Source organism: Belonocnema kinseyi, chromosome 8, assembly GCF_010883055.1.
Source record: "Belonocnema kinseyi isolate 2016_QV_RU_SX_M_011 chromosome 8, B_treatae_v1, whole genome shotgun sequence".
Lineage (NCBI taxonomy): Eukaryota > Metazoa > Arthropoda > Insecta > Hymenoptera > Cynipidae > Belonocnema > Belonocnema kinseyi.
The window spans coordinates 127,775,654-127,801,324 of record NC_046664.1 but is presented as its reverse complement, the minus strand read 5'-3'; the positions used below and the strand labels follow the sequence as shown (position 1 = coordinate 127,801,324).

The following is a 25,671-nucleotide window of genomic DNA, read 5'->3' as shown; positions in this document are numbered from 1 at the left end:
TACATAAAGCCTTATATCTAGTTCCTTATCTCTGTTTCCTGTGATAGCGCAATTTAGGACTTATTAGCAAACGACTGAGCTAGCAAACGAAAGCGAGAGTACAAGTGAGGGAGAGAGCATGAGAACGCAAACGCATCTTCGCCTGCTTAACTTTTACCTTACCATTACTTAAAATATTTACGCTTCTAATCTAAGCGACTTCCGTTTCCTTTTTCTTTCACTTTTTTATACCTCCATTTGCCTTTTTTCACACGCATTCTTTCATTCTCTCATTCGTTCCTCTAACACACTCCAACTCATTCATCCAATCTTCTCCTAATCCATCCTCCCCTTGTCAGCTTCATTTATCCTCCATTACTCTCCTACACCCTTCCCATACATGCTACCATGTTTCCTCCTACCATTCACATATTCTACACTTTCTGTGCTCTTCTTTTTCCCAGTACATCCCCTCCCTTACCTCGTTTCCCAATCTGAATCTTGCTATTCTGGTCTACCTTCTCTCTCCCCATCCCTTTTCTAAATACTTCGTTAATCCTTCCTTTTTTATCATCTTATACCATTTATTGTAATTTTATTCCTCATTCATCCCCCATCTTTCTATTAATTTTCTTTCCCATTACTTACCTTACCATTACTTACTATCTTTACGCTTCTAATCTAAGCGACTCCCGTTTCCTTTTTCTTTCACTTTTTTATACCTCCATTTGCCTTTTTTCACACGCATTCTTTCATTCTCTCATTCGTTCCTCTAGCACCCTCCAACTCATTCATCCATTCTTCTCCTAATCTATCCTCCCCTTGTCAGCTTCCTTTATCCTCCATTACTCTCCTACACCCTTCCCACACATGCTACCATGTTTCCTCCTCCCATTCACATATTCTACACTTTCTGTGCTCTTCTTTTTCCCAGTACATCCCCTCCCTTACCTCGTTTCCCAATCTGAATCTTGCTACTCTGGTCTACCTTCTTTCTCCCTATCCCTTTTCTAAATACTTCGTTAATCCGTCCTTTCTTATCATCTTATACCATTTATTGTATTTTCATTCCTCATTCATCCCCCATCTTTCTATTAATTGTCTTTCCCTCTCCCTTTTTTCCAATTCTTCATAGTTTACTCCAGTCCCGTCTTCTATTTCTCTATCATTAAAGAACTCCCTCCTTTCTTCTTCCCATCTCGTTAATTCATCGCCTTCCCTCTCCTCTCTTCTACCTCCAACAAACACTTTCTCGCCAACTCCCCTCCCTTTCCATTCCTCAGCTTCGTCTAAAATTTCCATTCCCTCTTTCCAGCTCTAATACTTAACTTATCCCTCTGCACTTCTTCTCTCACCATAGTATATCCTGGCGTGCTCCAGTCTGCCCCTAGTGTCCACCTTATATACCTTTCTTATAAACTCTCAATATCTTTCCTTCCTTTCTATCCCCATATCTCTGCTCCATAACCTAATACCGGCCATACCAGCGTATCATATAACCACATTCTCCTTCTCCAATTTTTTAAATCTTCTTTTTCCTATTTCCCATATCGGTTTTATTACCCCTGCTGCTTTTTTTATCCTTTCTCTTATATAAGCTGTATGATATCCATTCGTTTGCAAGATATGTCGCAAATATTTATACTTTTTTACTTCTTCTAACTTTATTCCCCTCCATCTCCCTGTCCATTCTTTCTTCGTTCCCCCTCCTTTTCTAAACCTCATTATCTTTGTCTTTTCTACATTTACATTCAGGTTCTTCCCATCTAAGTATTTCTCTAATCCTATAATTAATCCCGTCATCCCTTTTTCATCCTGTCCCATCAACACTATGCCAGTGTAATCCTGTAATTTATCCCGCCATCCCTTCTTCATCCTCTGCCATCAACACTATGTCGTCAGCGTATGCCATTGTATATATATTTTCCTTCCTCGTTCTAATGAGTCAAACGCCGCGTTTAAGTCCACGAAAATTGCTACCATTGTCCCTTTTTCCCTTTTAATTCTCTTATTTATTAGATAGTTCAGAACATATATTTTATCCATTACCCCCATTCCATTTGTAAACCCTGTCTTATTTGGTGAGTCGGTCTTTTTTTCTTCAACTTCTATCTTCAATCTCTCCGACAAAATAGTTACATATACTTTATACAGTGTTGGCATCAGCGTCACCCCCCCCCCCCCCCTATAATCTTTAACCTCCTCTCCTTTGCCTTTGTTTACTATTGGTATAACTACTCCTTCTTTCCATAAATCTGGTCACCTCTCTCCTCTCCATACTGTATTACACATTATCCATACCCATTCCTCTAGTTCCTCCCCTCCATATTTCCACACTTCATTTGTAATCTCATCTATACCAGGTGCCTTTCCATCCTTCATTATTCCTAAAACCTTAACTATTTCTTCTCTTGATATGTCCTCTTCCTCATCTCTTTCTCTACTATATTTTCATCCCTTTATAACTTTTCTCTCTACTCCTCCTAGCAAATCCAAACAATATTTCTTCAATTCTACCCTTTTAAAATCTTGGTTTACTCTTTTTCTCTCCACTTTCTTAATTCCTTTCAGACCTCCTTTTTTCTCTCTTTACAGTCCTCATCCCACCCACTTCTATTCCCCCCTTTACTAACTTAATTTTTATTTCTGCACTCTAATCCTATTTTTATTTCTCCTATCATTTTTTCCATCTCCTCTTCCACATTTCCTTCTTCCATTTTGATATTTCTGACCTTTTCTCTAAACTGTTTCTTCCCTTCCCTTGACCAATCCCCTTTTCCTAAACTTGTTACGTTTGCTCCTCTTTCATTCATATTGTTATTGCTCTTTTGTCCCTCTAACGTCACTATTAAAGTACAGTGATCCGAATCAATATATTCACCTACCTCTAGTTTCTTAACCTTCTCTCTTACCGCATCATCCAATCACATAATCAATTTCCATTCCCCTTTCACCTCCTGAGCATGTATATTCTCCTTTCTCATCTCCTTCTATATTTCCGTTTAAAATATACCATCCCAACATCTCCAATCTCTTTAACAACTTTCTTCCACCACCATTTAGTACCTTACCTTTGAATTTTCTTCCTCTATCTTCTCCCCATTCCCTTTCTCATCTGTCACCTGTTCTTGCAATTAAATCCCCACCTATTATCAGCCTACCCTCTTCCTTATTTTCTTTTATCATTTCTTTCATCTCCTCTGCTTTCTCCTGCATATCACTTTTTACATAAACTCCCACTAACGTCCACTTCTCTCCTCCCATCATTACCTCTTATACAATCAATCCTTGTTTTTATTCTTTCCTGTCTTTCATATCTTTCCCTGTTATACATTTATTCCTTGATCCCATCACCATTCCTCCCATTGCTCTGCCCTGTTTATTCGTCCTCTTTGCATTTTGCACTTGCTATTTGTAACCTCTAGGAAACCTTTCCCTTAGTCTTTCAAATCCCTTTTCATCTAGCCACGTCTCCATCATCATGACTACATCCCATTGTGTCAAATTTCTCATAAACTCCCTATCCTTTCTCCACAATCCTGCTATATTCCAGTAACAAATCTTCCATTCTTCCCTCCTTTAGTTTCTCATCTTTTTTTCCTTCCTACTATTTCTTATTTTTCTATCTCCTGTTCCTTCCTCTCTTAGTTTCCCTGCACCTCATTTCTTACTATCTGTTCCCTTTCTTCATCCAAATCCCACCATACTCCGTTTATCTGTATTCTCCCATACTTAACCCATGTTCTCTTTCCCTTTTTTCTTTCCTGTTCCGCTATTTTCCTTGATGTTTATTGCATCTTCCTTTCTACCCATGTCAAATCATCATCTATTCTCTCTGGACTTCCATATAATAATCTATTCTTTGTCATCAACTACCTCTTATGTTCCTATTTCTTTCATTTCACCAGTAGCATTATCTCCCTTCTTCGCCCTTCCCTTCCTACATTTCGCATTTCCTCTATCTCTACCTTAGCACCAATCCTCTTTAGTATTTCGTCCACCACTTCCTTCAGCTCTTTCCCCTCTAATCTTATACCCTCTCTTTCCTTTCTATTGTTTGTTCTATTTTTCTCAGCCTTTCCATCTCCTTATTCCCACGCTCGCCTCCACCACAATCACGGTTCGAGTTTTCAAGTTTCTTCATCCTACCTTGCATCTCCTCTACCTTTTTATTATTATCTTCTTCCTGCATTTCTAGCTTTTGTTCTAAGGACTGCATCCTCCTTTCTAACTTTTCCCTGATTTCTTCCCATTTTTTAATTTCTTTCTTAACTTCCGACATTTCCCGCCTAATTTCCTTCTTTAATTCCTCTTCCCTTTTCTCCTTTTCTTCATAAATCCTCATTACCTGTATCAGAACTTCGCGAATTTCCTTTATTCTTTCCTCTTTCATCGTAACTTCATTTTGATCGCCGCTTCCGTCAGCCCCCTTACCTTTATCACTCTTCCTTACCAAACTCTGCTTTTCCGGCGGCTATCTAAACATTTTTTTATATCTTACGGTCGCCCCGATATCTTTCTTCTCTTCACTGTTTTCCCTCTCCCCTCTCTTCCTTTTGATAAAAGCCTCAATTGAACATACGCATTTTACTCTTAATCTTTCCTTTTCTATAGTTTTATTATACTTCCCCCTTGCCTTCCTTTCCTTGATCTCCTCTTTCGGCGTACTGAACACTTCCTGCTCTAGATCTGTTTTTTTCCGCGGAGATACTCGCTCCGCTAGCCATGAATGAAATTAAAACTCTCCCGCATTCTATGCTTCCCTGCCTCTATCTACCGCCGCGATGTGGTGCCTGTCTCGACTTTCTTTGTCGCTACCCTACCCTGCTACTACCAACCCGATCAACACAGTCTTCTCACCCTGTCACAAATCTCCAAACAAACTTCCTCACAAATCTGTCTCAATCCTCCAAAATATCTACCTCCCCTTTTCAATCTCACAATCAATCAATTAATCTCTCACATCCACACCCTTCTACACACTTCCACAGTCCACTTACCTCAAATTTCACCACAATATCAGAAAAATTTAGCATCAACAATTCCCACTACTTTACACTTTCATTCCGGAAACGGAAGTCCTCGTCTGAAAGTCTTAAAATAACGACATATCAACGTAGTAGGCTCGAATTCACTTTTGGATATTAAATTTTAAGGTAGTTCACACGAGATTTAACTGTTCTTATGAATTTTCTTAAATTTTCGCAGTAATCGTAGCTTCTAACAGTTCTTACCATTTACGTTCGAAACTAGAGATGTATAGATGAAGATAAAACGAAATTTTTACAAAAATTGACATTTTTTCTTGAGTTTAGTATGAGAAATATAACTGCCCAAAATATAATATTTTTATTCATGCGAGAAATATAGCGCAAGGAAGTACTGATGATTTGGCAACACTGTTTGCTTTGCTGGTGAAGGCGCTGTCATATCCACGTGCGTGAGTAGCTAGCCATAGCCACTAAACTGAGTGCGTTGTCGCGCTCATTGCTTAACTAGTATGCGATGCATACGTATATTATAGGTTTGTTTGCGTCTAGAACGAGTGTACAAACATGATCAAAATTTTTGACGAAATGTTCGGAGAAACGCAATGGCGTTTTATATCGACCTGAGTTTAAACTTTTGGACGGATTTCACGCGCGTGAACTACCTTAATACATATAATATTTGGAAAAACATATCTGAATTTATTGATAATGAATAGGATTTAGATTTAAAATTATATTTGATTTCTGTACCTTACGTTTCTACCTTATGTATAATGTTAATAGATTGTTATACTGCAAAAAGTATGAGCCAAAATTTGTGTACATTATACACACAATATGAAAAACGTTGATATTAAAATATTGAATAATGTAAAACAAAGAAACACTTTGTACAGTTCTCCTTTCAATTATATCCATCGAAAATAAATGTAAACATATTGAAATAAAATAATAAAAACTCTAGTTACTATTACAATTTTATATTCAAAAGTTAGTCGCCCCAAGCACCCCGACAGATATTCAATATCTACGGTGCATCGTAAGTCACAGAGAAGAGATTTTCGCGCGCATCTACCACCACTCGTTCTCCAACGAAACAGTGGTTGGATACGGAACATGTGTTCCTGGCGAGAATTTCCCCTAGCTGGACACGTCTACTTTAGACAATGTAGAACATAATTTTATATAATTATGAGGTTTTCTTATAAGAAAGGAGGCAGTTTTTCTCGAAAAGTAATAACTTCGATATTGAGTGGTCATGTTCAGTTGTTCATTTCCCAATTCGGCGAAATTCATTCTAAGGTTTCGATTTTTGAGATTTGAGAATACTAATCTAATTAAATAGATACTTAAGATGAAACATTTGTATCCGTGCGCGAAGAAAGGGACCTTTTTCGGGAAAAATCGATTCTTATTTTCTTACGCCAATCGATAGTTTCTAAGTTACTCTTACGCTTCCAATAATCAGAATTTTTTAAGTTAATTACTTTCTTTATTATTAAGTCCGAAGCGAGCAAAGCGTGTACGCACACAGAGTACCAACCAATCATGCGCGATCTGTAACGCTGCTGCGGTGCGGGCTGGCTACATGCCGTTCACATATCGAACCGCCACTCGAGATGCAAAAGTTTTTTACGTTGCGAATTTGTTTCGAGTGCCGGACCGATAGGTGAACGGTATATAGTCTGCTCGCACTACAGCAGAGCGACAGATCGCACGCGATTGATTGGCGGTCTGTGTGTGTGCACGGACAGATCGTGCGTGAGCCGTTTCCAACATACTACACACGTATTTTCTTGTGCGAACAACTTAAGTGGAGGGAGTGCTTTTCTTAGACGCATCCCCACTACTCAAATGCTGGTTTGCGGACTCTGCTACGATAGCTTGTCCTGTAAAATTCATATCTGACGCATTGGGTCCTTTCTTCGCGGACGGTCAGCTTTGAAAACGCTGAGAGCAAAAGCGAACTAAAAAAAAGTTCGCAAAAGCAAAGTAAAAACACGCTAGAGCAAAAACGACCTAAGAATTGGCAAGAGGTAAAACGACACAAGAATAAAGGGAGAAGGTTCCTCCCACTCTGCTGCTGCGAAGACCAGCCTCGCGTAAAGCCGAAAATGCGCACACACGAACCCGAGCTCGCCTAACTACATGAATGACATATTGTTTTTTTGTTTTTGTTTTTACTGATGAGACCTACGTCGGATCTCGCCTTAGTCGACCGGATCTAGACACAATATTTAAGCTTTTTTTTAAACGCACATTTTCGCTGATCAACGGTCTAGACCTTGTTTGAGTTTACACGACCCTGGAATGACCCCGAAAGTCATCGGGTCACATAACCTTGATGCATATCTGAACGTACAATTGTCCATTCTTTTGATTGATGGTGTCAAAAAGGGGGGTTTCCGTTTTGAAAATAAAAGTTGACCTTGAAACAACCTTGACGGCAACGCCAAGATCACCTTTCAGATCCTCGTACAAAACCCTGAAACTTTTGCCTGAAATATTTCTCTCGAAAACACATATTTTCGCTGATTTTAGTTTATACTTAAATTTCCAGTTGAAGTTAAATTTTTTGATAAAAATGGAATTTTCAACAAAATAGTTTAATTTTGAAACAAAAAATTGACTTACAAATAAAAAAAATCAATTTTCAATAAATAAAAAAATCGAATGTACAACACAATAGTATGTATGTATTTATTCTCTCCCTTTTACTGGTTTGAGGGCCTCCGCTCGCTTTACAGTACGATACAAAAACCTCTTACACTACCTTAATAATACTTACTATCTAAATAATAAGAATATACTTATATTAAGTTAAATGCTATCGCTTTGTCTTTACAATTATTCTCGAGATTTGCTGACTATAGAGTTTCCTGGGCTTCCGTTTCCTCTTAACATTTCCGTTAACGTGAATTGGCGTTTTCTTTATCTTTATTCATTTACTGTCCTTGCATAGGAGTACGCGTTTGGCCTTTCCCTACTACATGCCCCTTACTTTCTCTCATTTCTTCCAGTCTTATCATCCAGCTTGCCCCTTGTCCACTTCCATCCAAGATCCACCGTAGTCTATCATCCACACTCTCACCACCCGTTCCATCCCCCGTACATCTATCTAAAACATGCCCCCATGATTCTATCTCGTAATAACAGACTCTACATCTTCTTTCCTCTTCAGCCATCCAGTACCTGCACTCTCTCATTCCTTCTCCCATACTAAATCGTATAATGTGGTTCCATTTACTCTCCTTTTTTACCTTTCTTAAATATTCTGACTCTCCTTGAGACTTAATTACCTTATACCACCTGTTATACTTAGATTTCACATTTTTTTCCATCTTTCACCCCCCTCTTTAGCTATCAGTTCATTCCCTAACTCTTGCCATACTCTGACATCTGCTCTTATCTCCCATTCTCTTCCCCTCTGTTGTCTCTCTTCCTCCTACATTGATCCTTCTGTGTTACCCCTATTCTCTTTGTTTACTACATCCCGTAGACAAGCTTGTGCTATCCTGCTTCCCTCCCACCTTTTTAGCTTCTCCTCAAAGTTCCATGCTCTCTTCAATTGTCTAATAACCATTTTACATCTACCTAATTCCTCCCTCAACATGTATCCTGGACAGCTCCAGCTCACTCCTCAAGAATCTCTTCTGCATACTTTCCACCCTCTTGAGCTCCTTCCATCTCCAGATTCAACCCCGCCTTTCGATTCAAACCAGAAGCCTAGGTAACTAGATTCCTCGACCTGTTCCACTTTCTCCCCGTACATCTTCCATTCATACTCTGTTTTTGTGCTTCTCTTCTTAAAACACATCATCTTCGTCTTATTTACATTCACCGTTAAGTCTTTAATTCTCACATACTCCTCAAACACTCGAATTATGAGCCTCATCGGCTCTCGTCATCCGCTAGTAAGACTACATTGTCTGCTTACGCTAATGAATATACCTTGGTATTTCCTAGAATCGTTCTCCCCTTTCCTTTCTTCTCCAGTTCCTCTTCTATATTTGTGAACAAGAGACTAAATAGTAGTGGACTAAGTGAGCACCCTTGCCTGAGCCCCCTTCCGCTCCAATACACCTCCCCATTTTGTTTCCCAATCCTAACCCTTATCTTAGTCTCTTCAAATATCTCCTTTATCCTCTCGATCAACTCTTCATCCACCCCCCCCCCCTCTCTTTCTTAACCTGCCATAACACCTTTCCGTTTACAGAGTCAAACGCTGCTTTAAAATCTGCAAATAAGGCCACTAGCTTTCCTTTCTTCCTCTCTAAGTTCCTGTTCACTAAATAATTCAGTACATAGATATTGTCTACGGTTCCCATCCCTTTTCTGAAGCCCGTCTGATTATGTGGAATGATCCCTTTCCCTTTCTCTTACACTTCCCTTTCTAATCTGTTTCTGAGTATCTCAGTATACTTTATAGCCCACCGATATAAGTGTGATTCCCCTATACTCCTCCACCTACTTGCCCTCTCCTTTTTTAATTATTGGTACCACCAACCCTGTCCTCCACTCCTCTGGCCATCCTTCTCTCCAAACCTTGTTGCATACTTCCCACATTTCCTTTCTCACCCCTTCCCCTCCAAACCTCAAAGCCTCGTTCTCAATATCGTCCTCTTCTGTTTGCCTTGTTTCTTTCAAGTCTCGCTATCGCTCTATTTTTCTTTCTCCCTATTTATCCCGTTATCACTATAATCTTCCCCTTCTATCACCTTCCTCATTTCACCTAATACCTTATTTTCCACTCCTCCCAGCAATCGCTTAAAGTACAGGATCCACTCATCCATCTCGATTTCCTCATTGATGCCCTTCTTTCCCCCTCGTTCCCTATTGATCACCTCCCATTCCCTCCCTTCCCTGATCGCCTTTTCCACTTTTTCCAAATACCTACTTTTTTCTAACTGCCTTTTATCACTTAATAATCTTTCATGTTCTCTCTTTCTCCTATTATATTCCTGTTTCCCTATCTCCCCTTTTCTCCACTTTTTTACATTTTTTTCATTGTATTTTTACTCTCCTTACATTCTGCATCCTACCATCCCCTCTTCACCCCATCCTCCTCTTCCCGTAGCCTTACCTCTTCTTTTATCCTCTGTTATTTCTTTTATCTTTTCAAGGCGCATGTCTAAATCTTCCCCTTCCAATCCTCTGGTCTCCTCATTCTCCATTCTTTCCTCATTTTCATTCTTTCTCCAATTCTTTCTTCAAATTTTCAGAAAAACTTTCATAAAGTCTAGTGAAGAACTTTCTCGAAAATTTATATCAACTAACATTTTTTCGATGGCCGTCCTACTGCTCGAAGTTGGCTAAACGTGGTTTTCCTTCAGAATCAATTTTTTATTAAAGAAAAACAAACATATTAGTTTTTTAGACAAAGCGCGTTGCTTGTAATCATCCCTTATATATTGAAAATAAACCATATAAAAAAAAAGTATTTTTATCAAAAAACAGGAGAATAATCGCCAGTAATTTTTTACAAAACATCGATTTTTGATCGGAAATTTGTTCAAGTTTTTATTGTTTATCTTCTTCTTCTTTATTTATAATGTGTCACCTAAGGGTTTTCATGACTTGCATTCCTTACAATCTTTCCGCATATATCTATTTTTTTACAATCTTATCCTTTCTATATATACAATTATTTACAACTAATTACATAAAGCCTTACATCTAGTTTCTTATCTCTATTTCCTGCTATAGCACAATTTAGGACTTATTAGCAAACGAGTGAGTGAGCAAGCGAACGAAAGCGAGAGTGCAAGCGAGAGATCTTTACGCTTCTAATCTAAGCGACTTCTGTTTCCTTTTTCTTTAACTTTTTTATACCTCCATTTGCCTTCTTTCACATGCATTCTTTCATTCGTTCCTCTAGCACCCTCCAACTCATTCATCCATTTTTCTCCTAATCCATCCTCCCCTAGAATTTTAACCACATTCTCTTGCCAGCTTCCTTTATCTTCCATTCCTCTCCTACACCCTTCCCATACCTGCTCCCATGTTTCCTCCTCCCATTCACATATTCTACACTTGCTGTTCTCTTTTTTTCCCAGTACATCCCCTCCCTTACCTCGTTTCCCAATCTAAATCTTGCTATTCTGGTCCACCTTCTCTCTCCCCATCCCTTTTCTAAGTACTTTGGTACTCCTTCCTTTTTTAACATCTTATACCATTTATTGTATTTTGATTCCTCAATCATCCCCCATCTTTCTATTATTTGTCTTTCCCTCTCCCTTTTCTCCAATTCTTCATAGTTTACTCCAGTCCCGTTTTCTATTTCTCTATCATCAAAGAGCTCCCTCCTTTCTTCTTCCCATCTCGCTAATTCGATCGCCCTCCCTCTCCTCTCTTCTACCTCCAACAAACACTTTCTCGTCAACTCCCCTCCCTTTCCCTTCCTCAGCTTCGTCTAAAATTTCCATTCCCTCTTTCCCACTCTAATACTTAACTTATCCCTTTGCGCTTCTTCTCTCACCATATATCCTGGCGTGCTCCAGTCTGCCCCTCGTGTCCACCTTATATACCTTTCTTGTCAACTTTCAATATCTTTCCTTTCTTTCCATCCCATATCTCTGCTCCATAACCTAATACCGGCCATACCAGCGTATCAAATAACCACATTCTTCTTCTCCAATTTTTTAAATCTTCTTTTCCTATCCCCATATCTGTTTCATTACCCCTGCTGCTTTTTTTATCCTTTCTCTTATATGCGCTGTATGATCTCCATTCGTTTGCAAGATATATCCCTAATATTTATACTCTTTTACTTCTTACTTTATTCCCTTCCATCTCCCTGTCCATTCTTTCTTCCTTCCCCCTCCTTTTCTAAACCTCATTATCTTTGTCTTTTCTACATTTACATTCAGGTTTTTCCCATCTAAGTATTTCTCTAATCCTATAATTAATTCCGTCATCCCTTTTTCATCCTGTGCCATCAACACTATTCCAGTGTATATATCTTTTCCTTCCCTATCCTAACTCGTCCCTAACCTTTTCTCTTTTTACCATAACTTTTTTTTATTTCGCCTCGGTCTAATGAGCCAAACGCTGCCTTTAAGTCCACGAACATTGCTATCATTGCCCCTTTTTTCCTTTTAATTCTCTTGTTTACTAGATAGTTCAGAACATATATTTTGTTCATTACCCCCATTCCTTTTTTAAACCCTGTCTGATTCGGTGGCCCTCTCTTTTTTTCCTCAACTTCTTTCTTCAATCTCTCCGGCAGAACTGTTACATATACTTTATACAGTGTTGGCATTAGGGCCACACCCCTATAATCTTTAACCTCCTCTCCTTTGCCTTTCTTTACTATTGGTATAACTACTCCTTCTTTCCATAAATCTGGCCACCCCTCTCCTCTCCATACTCTATTACACATTATCCATGCTTATTCCTCTAGTTCCTCCCTTCCATATTTCCAGACTTTATTTGGAATCTCATCTATACCAGGTGGCTTTCCATCCTTCATTATTCCCCAAACCTTAACTATTCCGTCCCTTGATATGTCCTCCAAATATGGCTTCCATATAATAACCTCTTCTTTGTCATCACCTCCCTCTTATGTTCCCATTTATTTAGTTTCACCAGTACCATTATCTACCCTCTTCGCTCCTCCTTTCATACATTTCGCATTTCCTCTATCTCTACCTTAGCACCAATCTTCTTTAGTACTTGGTCCACCACTTCCTTTAGCTATGTCCCCTCTAATCTTATACCCTTTATCACTATGTTTAATTTTCTTTTTTCTTTCGCTTTCCTTTCTATTCTTTGTTCATTTTTTTCAGCCTTTCCATCTCCTTATTCCCACTCTCGCCCCCACCACAATCCCGGTTCGAGCTTTCAAGTTTCTTCATCCTACCTTGCATCTCCTCTACCTTTTTATTATTATCTTCTTCCTGATTCTTTATTGTTTATCTTGATTAATAATTATCGAATGAAAAAGTTTCATAAGACAAATTTTTCGGCTGCCTCAAGCTGAATACGAAGGTGTATTTTGTTTTACGCTTTGGTCACTTTTTTATATTAATAGATTTTCTCGGGTGGACAATACTTTTACGCGGTTTCGGGCGCTTGACGAGTTGTCACATCCGTCACCTCAATTGTTTTAAATAAAAATTTTAATTCATTGAGTTCTGTTATTTTGTCGACTCATTTAGTGAAATAGTTTTTGTCAATGGAATGATGATTTTTGATCTACTTGTCTAAACTTTTTTTTTACTGAAAGAAAATAAACATTTTGGTTGAAAATTCTTTTTTAGTAGTGGGTTTTTTCTGTTGAAAGTTCGTCCTTTTGGTAGAGAAGTTTTACTGCTTGTTTGAAAATCGATATTTTGGGTAAAAAATCATTCTATTTTTCTGAAATTTTTTTTAAACTATTCTATTCCAGACTGGAATATTATCTTTTTTAGTTGACAAATTCAACTATCTGGTTAAAATTGTTTAGTAAATTTCTCTTTTTTGTATTTATTTTTTTCATTGAAAAAGTTACTATAACATTCATGGTAGAAAATTCGCCAATTTTATGGATAAATCGTTTTTTTTTTGTTATTTTTTTTGCAAATTAATTTGGTTGAAATTTCATCTTTTTTAGAAAACTGTTTGAAAATTAATTACCTTGATTAAAAATTCATTGTATTTTGGTTGAAATAAAATTATGTTTTCGTTGAAATTTCGCCTTTATGGTAAAAAAATTATTTGTTTTAAGATTCTTTTTTCGGTTTGAAAATTAATTTTGTTGCTTTTTTTATTAAATATTTTTACTGAGAAGGTAAAAATTCCATTTTTTGTTACAAATTTATCTTTTTTAACTCAAATTCAACTATGTACATGGTTAAAAATTCATCGTTTTGGTAGAATATTATTCTTGTTGTTTGCGCATTCACTTCTTTGTTTAAAAATTTAACTATTCTGTTTTAAATTGGATTGTTTTCTTTCTGTTCAAAATTAAATTTTCGAATTTAAAATTTAACTGTTTAATTTTTTGTAAAAAATTATATTTTTCAGTTTTAAATTCATTATTTCCATAGAAAATTAAACTTTTTTAACTGAAAATGTAATAATTGCAAATTTGACAATTTTGTTGATTTTTTTACAATTTATTTTTCTTCAGATAAAAACTCATATTTTTTATATAAAAATTATTCTTTTTGTTTGAAAAAGCATCTGCATTGACTGAAAATGATTTATTTATTTTGAAACTTTTACTATTTTGTTTAAAATTAATTTTTTGAAAGTAAACATTTAAGTGTATCATTTTCAGTTGAAAGCGTATTTTTTTAATTAAAAAATTTGTTGTTTTTACATTCCCATCCTAATAAAAAGGTATTGGTTTTACGTAAAATTTCACTTTGACGGTTTTCATCAAATCTCCACGTTTTGAGACTCTTTGAGTCAGAAAAAACGATTTTTACGAAGGTATCTGACTATCTGTAATCTGTAGTAGTATTCTGCTTAAGGCCTAAAAAGAAAGAAAGAGTTCGTAAATCATCTATTTTTGATGAATATTCAAAGTGATCGCATTTTCAAAATTTTTGAAACCACGTTTTTCAAGATTTAAAAATTATATGTATGGTTATGCATAATACTTAGAAACTCTAACAATTTATCCTTATGACTTTTTTCTATAAAAAGAAAATTATCAGAGTTAGAGCATTTTAAAAATCCAGAAAAAACTAAAATGGACATTTTAAGCCAAACAACGCGTGATCTGAAAAAAAGTCGAGAAGAAAAACGTTGACTTTTGAAAGCCCTACAAGATTATCATAACAACCTTTTTAATTTGGACGAAAATTTGAAACTTCAAAATTTGATCACACAAAAAATAATTTAAAATCCAAAAATTCCATTTTTTGGTCAAGATATACAAGAAACGAAAAAAATGAATAAGCTAAAATTGCACGCCTCGAAAAGATCCTCAAACTTGCTATTAATCACTTTTTTATAGGACGCGTAGTTTTTGTTTTTAGTCGTAAAAAACATTAAAAATAAAAAATTTTTAATTTTTGGATTAACGACACAAGCTACGAAAAAAATTAGACAAAACTTATTTATCCAAAAAAAGAGCTGCAAATTTGTTATAATTATTTTTTATAGGATAGATTTTCTTTCAATCGTAAAATATGAGATTAAAAATAAAAAATAAAATTTTTTGAAAAAGGACACAAGAGACAAAAGACGACATAGGATCCTATATAGGTTCCTGTTTTAGACCCCATCCAGACGCGCAGTAGTTTTTCTTTAATCGTAAAAAGCAAGATTAAAAATATAAAAAAATTAGAAGAACAAGGAATTAAGAGTTAGTATGTTTCAATTTTCATGTATATTATGAATTGAAATGATATAAATTTATTGAAAAGATACATCTTTCATTGTAGCTTAGAATATAATTTCAAGCAAAATAAGAAATAAATATTAAAATAATCATGATAAATACAATTATTTGTGCCTTATTTTGCAATATATGAATCAGCAATCCCAGGCAGTTACATAAAAAATGTAGAAAAGTTGACGTTTGGGAGAAAATCGAGTGCGAAGCACGAGATATATGATGAGAATGTGTTCGTTAAAGCCGAAAGAGCTTTAACAAAAAAGAGTCCACAATCACAAAATTACAGATGTCAATCCGTTGACCTTTGATTTTGAAAGGTCTGTGCACGAATATGGGAGAAATGCAAAAACCGAGCGCGAAGTGCGAGAGCCATCAGTCGCGCGCCGTAGGTGCGCTCAAACTCTCGAGCTAAGCTCTTTTAACAAAAGAGAAATCACAATCACAAAATTACAGTGGTGGATATTTGTAGTCTTAATTTTTAAAGGTTTTGGGCAAAAATGTGCGAAAAACATGAAGACCGAACGCGTAGCGCGAGGTAAATACATCACCGAGCGCGAAAAACCACACCTTTTTTCGGTAAAAACTTATTCTTTACGTTTAAACTTCATTTTAGTAGAAAATTAAATTATATGGCCGAAAGTTTATGTATTTTGTTGGAAATTGAACTATTTTGCTGAAAAACTGTTGATTGTTGTGAATTTATTTTTTAAATTAACAATGTGACCCATTTTCATTACAAATTTATCTATTTTGTTAAGAATTGGTTTTTTTTGTTGTTTCAAAATTGATTAAAAAATTTTTGAATTTCTGTTTGAGGTAGAAAATTATTGGTTTAAAAATTAAATGTATTTTGTTAAAAATTAGTCTTTTTTGGAAGAATATTAGTCTTTTTGTCCGTAAATTCATTTCTTTGTTTCAAATTTAACTATTTTGTTGTAAATTCGATTGTTTTTTTTTTAATTTTTAATTAATATTTGGAATTTAAAATTTAACTGTTCCATTTTTGGTTAAAAAATAGTCTTTTTACTTAACATTAATTTCTTTGGTTCAAAACTGGAAATTCAATTTCAAAACTTCAAAACTGTAAATTATTTTTTTATTTGTTAAAAACTAATTTTCAACTGAAAATATGACTAAAATATGCAGCACAATATTTGACACATTTTAGGCCCTGAAATCTTGTCTCCTTTATATATTACATACAGTAAATGATATTGTCCTCTTCGCAATAAATCTAATGATTCTATAGTAATTTACGATTTTAAAACCAGAATAAATTTGAGGAGCAGCTGATTAGACCATCATTAGTGAAGTCGGGCGAGCTCGGGTTCGCGCATTCATTCCCTTCATTCTTGTGTCGTTTTACCTCTCGCCAATTCATAGGTCGTTTTTGCTTTCGCGTGTTTTTTACTTCGTTATGATTGGTCGGATAAACATTTTGTAGATTAGCAGTTCATATTCGGGTTTTAGAATCGAGTGTCTATTAATAACTGGATTTAAGCGCAAGAAGACCCCGAGAGCTTTCCCTTCAGTTTCATGGATATGCTGCTTCCAATTAAGATATTTATGAAGTTTACGCCCTAGGAATTTTACGGAATTTTTCCATTATATTGGTTCGTTAAACATTTTGTGGGGACCAATTATAGCCGGTCTTCTGAATAAGAAAAGAATTGATTCTGACTTTGCTACGTTTATTTTTATTCTCCAGAGTTTAGCCTAAGCCTCGATGATTTCAAGAGCTTTGTTCAGTAGTTGCAGAATTTTTTGAACGGACCTGGAGGAAGTGAATAACGCGGTGTCATCTGCATATAACCCTATTGAAATAATAAAATATTATATATATATATATAATATATATAAAATAATAAAGAATACCGGTCCTAATATGCTGCCCTGGGGCACACCCGCTCCGATTGGTTTCTCTTTTGAGAGTGTCTGGCCTATTTTGACTGAGAATTTTCTATTAGAAAGATAAGAGCTTATAAAGAGGATGAACCCTCTTAGGAAATTGTAATTTACTAGTTTTTTAAGCAGTTCTACATGCCACAAAGTGTCAAAAGCTTTTTCTACATCGAGGAAAACAGCTCCAATATGTTTTCTTCGATTAAAATTTAAGCTAATGGCTTCGGTTAGCTTGAGCATCATGTGCTGCTTAGTGACCTTTTCTAAACCCGAATTGTTGCGGTTTAAGGATGCTGTTTTCTTCTAGGTAAAAGTTAATGCGAGTATTATTTTTTATAAAATTTTGCTCATTGTATTGAGAAGACTAATGGGCCTGTAGGGCCCATTATGAATAATAATAGTAATGGGTTCAATGATATGGATCATTGACTTTTTTCTAAAAAAAAACAACTAAAATGTGAGCTATTTTCCATGAGTTAGGAAAGTAGCTTAGTTGAATACAGGCATTGAAGATATTGGCGAGTAGAGTGAGACACGAAATCGGGAGTTTTTTGAGGACTAAATTTGAAATTGAATCAGGACCAGAAGTTTTGTTATTTTTAGTAGTTTTAATTTATTTTTTTAGTTCCTTATGGGTTATTTTCTTAAGATTGTCGGTACTAGGGATTTTAAGAAAATCGGAGACAATTTGTTCACATTCCGCAATTTGCTGAGGGTCAGATGGCTCGTCATGTGCAGCGACGTTACTTCCATAATTTGTCGCTAGGAGATTTGCTATATCGGTAGGAGAGCGCAAACATTTGGTCTACATTTTTGAAAGAGGGAATATTAGTTCGCGGCTTCGTTAGGGCTTTAATCATACGATATATAGAGTTATCATTAATTTGAAGTTTACCGACTTCTTTATTCCAGTTTTTGCATCTGTGCTCTTGAACTTTCTTGCTATAGTTTTCCGAAGGCGGTTAATGATGTTTTTAAGGATACAGCTTTTAGTTTTTTGATATTTTCGGCAGAGTTTATTGCGCGTGTTGATAAGGTCCTGAATCTCGGGGCTGAAAGATGGATCGTATTTGTTAATGGTAGTCTGAGGGACTGAAGCGTGGATGGCTGTTTTTATGCTTGAGGTAAGATTAGATTACACGTCGTCAATTTGAGTGGTATTTGTTAGTGAAGGTTCCAAATTAGCGTGAGATTCTAGGGTCGAGGTGAATGTTTTCCAGTTTGCTTTTGCAAAATTATAGCATGGTAAGACCGGAGCCTTTTCACAATTAGTAAAAAGGCTCAGGAGAACTGGTTGATGGTCTGAGTCTAGTTCGTCAACAGTGAAAGTATCGCGGTTGTAGCAGTTATTTTTGATGATTTCAAAATCGGTAAGGTCAGATTTATGTTTTGTATTGTGGGAGAAAAAGGTATGCGAGTCTGGTGTTGAAACTAAAAGATTTTTATCATTTATGAATTTAAACATTTGTTTTCCAATTTTATTAGTTGCTCTGATATTCCACGCTAAGTCTTTGGCATTTAGGCCGCTTGCTGCAATTTCCGAGGGTGCAAGTTTAAATATTTTTCTGTAATCATTTTTTTAAAATCGCGAGAGGGAGCCTGGTTGAGCGAGACGATGGCATATGATTTCGCGTGGTATTTTATTTGTATAGCCGTAGCTTCAAGGACTTCAATTTCAGGAATTATTAATTCGTGGTGGTCAATATTTTCAATTAAGATCGCGGTACCTCTGTTCGTGTTATTTCGGTATAATTCGTAGTCGCTGTTTACTTCCTCTTGAACTAGGAGGCATGGCTGCCACGACCTTGCAGTGGGCAAAGTTTTTGGTTTTCTTTAATCTATCAATTTGATGCGTCTGATATACCAGAATCTATCAGGCTATCATAAGCATCATATCTAATAATTAAATCTCGAGTCACGCTTATATCCCTGTCATAACTCTCAGTTATATCTGCTTGGCATCCACCACCTCGCAGTGCCACGTGACACAAAAACGAATTAGCGCGCAGCACGACTATTTCCCGTCCGCTGAGGAGCATTGGCAGGGTCCCCTCCCGAGAGAATATAAGTAAAGGTTTACGTTCTCGTATGGCAGACATAAACGCGGTTTCTATGTAATTCATGTCCGCCATATTGGATCCGCTATATTTAATTTCAAAAATACAACATCAAATTTGAAAACAGCTACACCAAAAACCTGATAATCACCAATCTTAAAACATTTCAATGATTAATGTAACTCCAGTGACTAGTCACAGAAATAAGGTTGGTCAAATCCATTTCTAGCGTGACGTGGGGGCTGATAGGCACCCATGTGACTGGTTACAGAAATAAAGTAGGTCAAATCCTTTCCAAGTTCTCGTGGGGAACGCGAAGACACCCATTGTGGCTGGTCACAGAAATAAGGTTGTTAAAGCCCTCACCCATTTGCAAAATCTCTGGGGGGGGGGGGGCGAAGACACACTTGTGACTGGTAACAGAAATAAGGTTTGCCAACCCCCTACCCCTTTTCAACGTCTCGTGGGGGGCGAGAAATAACTCCTGTAACCTGTCACAGAAATAAGAATGGTCAAACTCCAACCCCTTTCCAACGTGTCGTGGGAGCTGATAGGCACCCTGTGACTAATCAGAGAAATAAGATTTGTCCAACCCCTAGCACTTTTCTACTTATCGTGGGGGCGGGGAGGCTCCCATGTGACTGGTCACAGAAATAAGGTTAGTCAAATCTCTACCCCTTTCAAACGTCTAGTGAAGGGCGAGAAGGCACCACCGTATTTTTATGAGAAAAAGAAATGCTAACAGATTATTTTTCTTTTTGAAAACATGAATTTTATTAGTTTTGATATTGCACATTATATTTTCAAGTATTTACACGGCTATATGGGACGTGTCACGAGAAAAGGAACCTTCGAGTTAAAAATCGTTTTTCAGATTTGTGATGCTGTTGATACTTTTAAAATCGTTCTTTCATATTAAAAAATAATTAAATTTTTATCTGCAAAATTCGAAATTGTATTAAGGTGCACAGTGAGGAGTGAATCGTCTATTTCTCCACGAGCGTAAGGAACCAGAAATCCAGCCCCACCACTTTTTACACATCTTTCCGATCTGTATCCGTATGACTGAAAAGGTCGTCTGACTCTCTGCACGCGGAGCGAGAAGATGTAGTCATAATACTCTAAGAGCTGGATGTAATACCGTGTACCGTTCTAGCTCCACCGGATGCAGCTATGTAAACCTGACAGCACCAGGTCATCAAATCATGATGTCTCCTATTTCATAATTAAGGGCTCATTTAGGGCTAATTTAATGCCCCATTGCCGAATTTTCGACACTTTATTTTTTTATAAATATGCATGGTGCTGCCAGCTTTACTTCAAGCCAGCAGCGCCACTCAAGAAATCGGTCAAAAAAGATTATATGAAATTCCCCTCTTTACAGGAACTTCCTACTCATTTCCGGCTCGAGATATCTCTTCGAACCACTGCCCTACCTTCAAAATTAAAAAAGGGCCACGAGGGGCAAAGGTACAAAATATACATTTTTTAATTCTCTTCCTAGCATTGATAAGGAACTACTTAGGGCTCACTTTCTATTCAAAATTAAAAAGGCCCACGAAGGGCAAAGGTTCAAAATATGCATTTTTGAATTCTCTTCCTAACATTAGTAAGGAACTATTTAGGGCTCACTTTCTATCCAACGATGGATTTTACTACTTAGCCCCTTTTATAAAATGTACTACAGTGCTGCCAGCTTTACTTCACGCCAGCAGCAACACTCGAGGAATCGGTCAAAAAATGATTATATCAAACTCACCTTTTTACAGGAATTTCCGGCTCGAGATATCCCATCGAACCACTGCCAAACCTTCAAAATTAAAAAGGGCCACGAAGGGCAAAGTTACAAAATATGCATTTTTGAATTCTCTTCCTAACATTAGTAAGGAACTATTTAGGGCTCACTTTCTATTCAACGATGGATTTTACTATTTAGCCCCTTTTATAAAATATGCCACAGTGCTGCCAGCTTTACTTCAAACCAGCAGCACCATTCGAGGAATCGGTCAAAGAATGATTGTATCAAACTCCACTTTTCACAGTAATTTCCGGCTCAAGATATCCCATCGAACCACTGCCCTACCTTCAAAATTAAAAAGGGCCACGAAGGGCAAAGTTACAAAATATGCATTTTTGAATTCTCTTCCTAAAATTAGTAAGGGACTATTTAGGGCTCACTTTCTATCCAACGGTGGATTTTACTACATTGCCCTTTTTATAAAATATGACACAGTGCTGCCAGCTTTACTTCAAGCCAGCAGCACCACTCGAGAAATCGGTCAAAAAATGATTATATCAAATTCCCCTTTTTACAGAAATTTCCGACACATTTCCGGCTCGAGATATCCGTTTGAACCACTGTCCTACCATCAAAATTAAAAAAGGGCCACTATACTTTACTTTTACATCTTCAGATTGTTATATTCCTTTCTTATTATTCATACAGTACATTCCTTCGATGAAAATTTTAACAATGATAACCTTTTTTTTAGCTATTTCCTATCGTTTACGAGATGCTTCATACTTATTCTAATTTTGAACTTTTTAAACCCAATTTTAGATGATTTTAATCGTGAAAATTCATAGGATCTAAGGCTTATTTAGAACTCTAGGACTATCGTAATCAAAATAACCAACAAATTTTGTTTAAGCAAACCTTTCCAAAATGAAATAAATTCAGGATCATTTAAGGCTCCTGCAATATTATCGACCGGAAGTTCTTTCCCCTTGCATAAATTAGGGCTCATTATGGACTTATTTGAGCCCGTGGTCCAAAAATTAAGAATCTATTATTATTATTATAAACAATGGAGTCCTAAATTTGGGATTACGAGCCCAAATTAGTCCATAATGAGGCATAAATTATTCCAGGATAAACAGTGGATTTCAGGTTTTCCATCACGTATTTTTGCAACGTTTAGATGTCACAATACCATATATAGGAAAAAAGGAAAATGGAAAAATCGGACCGCTTCCAATCAAAAATATATTTAAAATATATTTATTTCCTTTAAAATCCATAGTTGGATAAAAAGTAAGTCCTAAATAGTCCCTTATTAATGCTAGTAAGGGAATTCAAATATGTATATTTTGCACCTTTGCCCTTCGTGGCCCTTTTTTAATTTTGAAGGTAGGGCAGTGGTTCGAAGGGATATCTCGAACCGGAAATGAGCCGGAAATTCCTGCAAAAAGTGGAATTTGATATAATCTTTTTTTGACCGTTTCCTCGAAAGTTGCTGCTGGTTTGAAGTAAAAGCTGGCAACACTGTGGCATATTTTATAAAAAGGGCTAAGTAGTCAAATCCATCGTTGAATAGAAAGAGAGCCCTAAATAGTTCCGTATTAATGCTAGGAAGATAATTCAAAAATGTATATTTTTTACCTTTACCCTTCGTGGACCTTTTTTAATTTTGAAGGTAGGGCAGTGGTTCAATGGGAAATCTCGAGCCGGAAATTCCTGTAAAAAGAATTCATGATTTGATGACCTGCTTCTGTCAGGTTTACATAGCTGTCGGATTCTTTTATTGCATATTATGTAAAATGCTGTGCTGATTACCAAAAAGTAGCCCCCTCCCGTCTCCGAAAATAGAGAGGTTTCGAGATATTCTCATTTTAATTGTTTAAATTAATGCAATAATTATTTTGTAATTTCGGGTTTTTCGAAAGTTCAAATATATGGTCGTTTAGAAAAACCGATTTACGAAGATAAATTTCCTCTATCTTTATTTGATTCAAGCAATTGTTAACATCGTAAATTAAGAATTACGTTGAAACGTGAGGAAAAATAAATTTTTGTTTATTTTGGTTAAAACATTGATTACACAGGAAAAAGCTTCAAACAAAAGTTGGACTACTCTCTGAGGAGAATTCTGTTCTAAGAGAACATTTTTTGATAAAAGTAAGCAATTTCAAGAAAACATCGATTAAAGAAATAAAAAGAAATCAGAGCCAGAATAGAAAAGTGATTTTCTTTGTAAAGAGAATTTTTATCAAGAATTTTCAAGAGATAAAAGATACTCCTTTTAGGTCTGCTTCAGGTTTCATATAAAAAATTTATTCAAATAATTATATTTCTAAGTTAATGCGCATTTCTGAATGTACACACTTTGGCGTAGTGTACCTTTAGCAATTTTTAATAAGATCTTCTGAAAATTTGTACATGGATAATGTAAAGCCTAATTAAGAAATTAGCTATAGCTAGTTTAAAATAAAATAATTACTCTTTGTGCTATGGCAATAATAAACTAAGTCTCTTGCAGCTTCTAATAATCGCAGAGACTTGTAATAAAGCTGAATAATTTTCATGAAAATTAAATAATAAAATGGCTTTTAAAAAATATTTATATTTCTTATACCTTTTTTTATTATTAAATTTTAATTTTTTGGTTAATATGTAATGGATCCTTATTGCTGTTATAAAGGAAAAGTTTACGATGCAGACATGCGTCCTCCATAAACCATCCAAAAAGTTTTCTAAGCCAAAGGCGTAAACTTGCTGCTCTTGCAAGAGGCTATCGCATCTCGAGCACAAATAGCCAGGACGAGTTGTGAGTGCGAGTAGGACAAGTTTATGCCTTTGGCTTAGCAAAAATTTGGGATAGTTTATGGGAGCCGCATGTCGCCACCGTGAAATTTTCCGTTATAACAACAATAAGAATCCATTAGAAGTTAACAAAAAAAGTAAAATTTAATAATAAACAAAGTATAAAAAATAGAAATATTTCTTTTAAAGCCACTTATTAATTTAATTTTTATGAAAATTATTCAGCTTTATCACAAGTCTCTGCGATTATCAGCAGGTGAAAAAGAGACTTAGTTTATTATAGTTTATGGCACAATGAGTTATTATTTGATTTTAAACTAGCTGACGCTAACTTTTAAATTAGGCTTTAAATTTTCCATGTATGCATTTCCATAAGATTTTATTAAAAATTGCTAAAGGTACATCACGTCAAAGTATGTACAGGGTGATTTTTGTTTTGTTTTACCCGAAGTTTTTTTTTAATTTAAAAATTGCGCGCCGCCTGCCGCTATTGTAGCAGCGCGGGCTGTAGAAGTCAAACCAGTACAATTGGTACCGTGAATCGCTATACACCGCGAGAGCGAGCCGAAACTGTGAAATTTTATTTTCAAAATCAGTCCTCGGTTGTTCTGACGCAACGTATATATAGGGCTAAATATCGCACTAAAAATGTGCCCAGTCTGAAGATGATTCGCCATTTAGTGGCAACGTCACAGCGAAGGAGGTTTGTTTAAAAGGGCAAATACGGCACCGAACAATGCGCATGGGGCGTAATACGGAATGTGCATGCCAACAAAAACTTACTTTGGTGCTCCAAAACACGCTCGAGAAAGCGAGTGAACCGTACTCGTGTTACATCAACTTTATAGTCCTACTCAAATCTTATAATTATACTTGTGGAAATATTTAAGATTATACTATCATACTTATCATTTCGTTTACAATCAATGCGAGACATTTTTTTAGTGTTTTCCTGTTCATCCGGGCGATCGGACGAAGCTACGTTTTTTCAAAGGTCAATATGTTTTCGGATGTTATTCTTAGGAGCTTTACATCACGAAAACTAAAGGATCTCAAATTGAAGACTGTAATTAAAAAAGCTCAGATCAAATAATTTAATCTTGATATCTAGATAACCGGCATACAATTTATGAAATCAAAAAGTATAGCAAAGGATTATTAGACGATCTTAACCTCTCAACATGAGTTAATTTTTGAACCATTAGAGTCTATTATACACCGACTGAAAAGAGCAGATTCAAAGATCCTCTACAAAACAAAAGGAGCAAACTTTTCTGTTAACGAAAGAACCACTCTACTTCAACATTTTTTAAGTGTCCTTTATTAGAATTTAGAGGACTCTACAAAAACTCACCTGAGTCTCCTTTGTTACATTCAACTCGTCATAGGAGTCTGAAAGTTCATCTGAATCACCAGAATGAGGAGTTTTTCGACGACGACGAGAATCTGACATAATATTTCGAGTAAAAACTGTTCAGGGAGGGGGGGGGGGGGGGCAAAACCGCTATTTAGCAGTACGCGAAAGCCGACCTCACTTAAGGACTAGGAAAATCTCCCCAGTCACACAACTGTACCACGAATTGGACTGTACAAATTACAATACAAATAATCCGTAAAGCACAAGGCACCCACATAGCCTAGGTTAGGTTAGAGATCCTCAGGGCGCAGTCTCATGGTTACATATCAGCCCCCTGCCTCGACCATGTATGTGTATGCAGTAGTAGTTTCCTTACGATCCGCAGGTGAAATGTCAGTCAAACTAATCCGACAGATGGAGCCACGAAAAGTAGATCTGTCTTTTTCATTAAATTGCATTAAGAAAAAGCAAAAATAAATAAAAACTTGATGCTGTTTGCAAATAAACGAAGC

The 25,671-nt window shown here is 36.2% G+C and overlaps 1 protein-coding gene across 2 annotated transcripts in view; it reads right to left on the bottom strand.

Moving 5' to 3' along the window:
* LOC117179099 (protein CASC3-like) overlaps positions 1–25,347 on the bottom strand; it is a 217,134-nt gene extending 191,787 nt beyond the window's left edge. The window contains exon 1 of one of the 2 annotated variants that reach the window (XM_033370758.1): positions 25,157–25,347. In XM_033370758.1, coding sequence (XP_033226649.1) covers positions 25,157–25,255 — 99 coding nt within the window. In that variant the 5' untranslated portion in view covers positions 25,256–25,347. The remainder of the gene's footprint in view (positions 1–25,156) is intronic. The other variant, XM_033370759.1, reaches the window with a different exon arrangement.
* Positions 25,348–25,671: the final 324 nt, after the last annotated feature.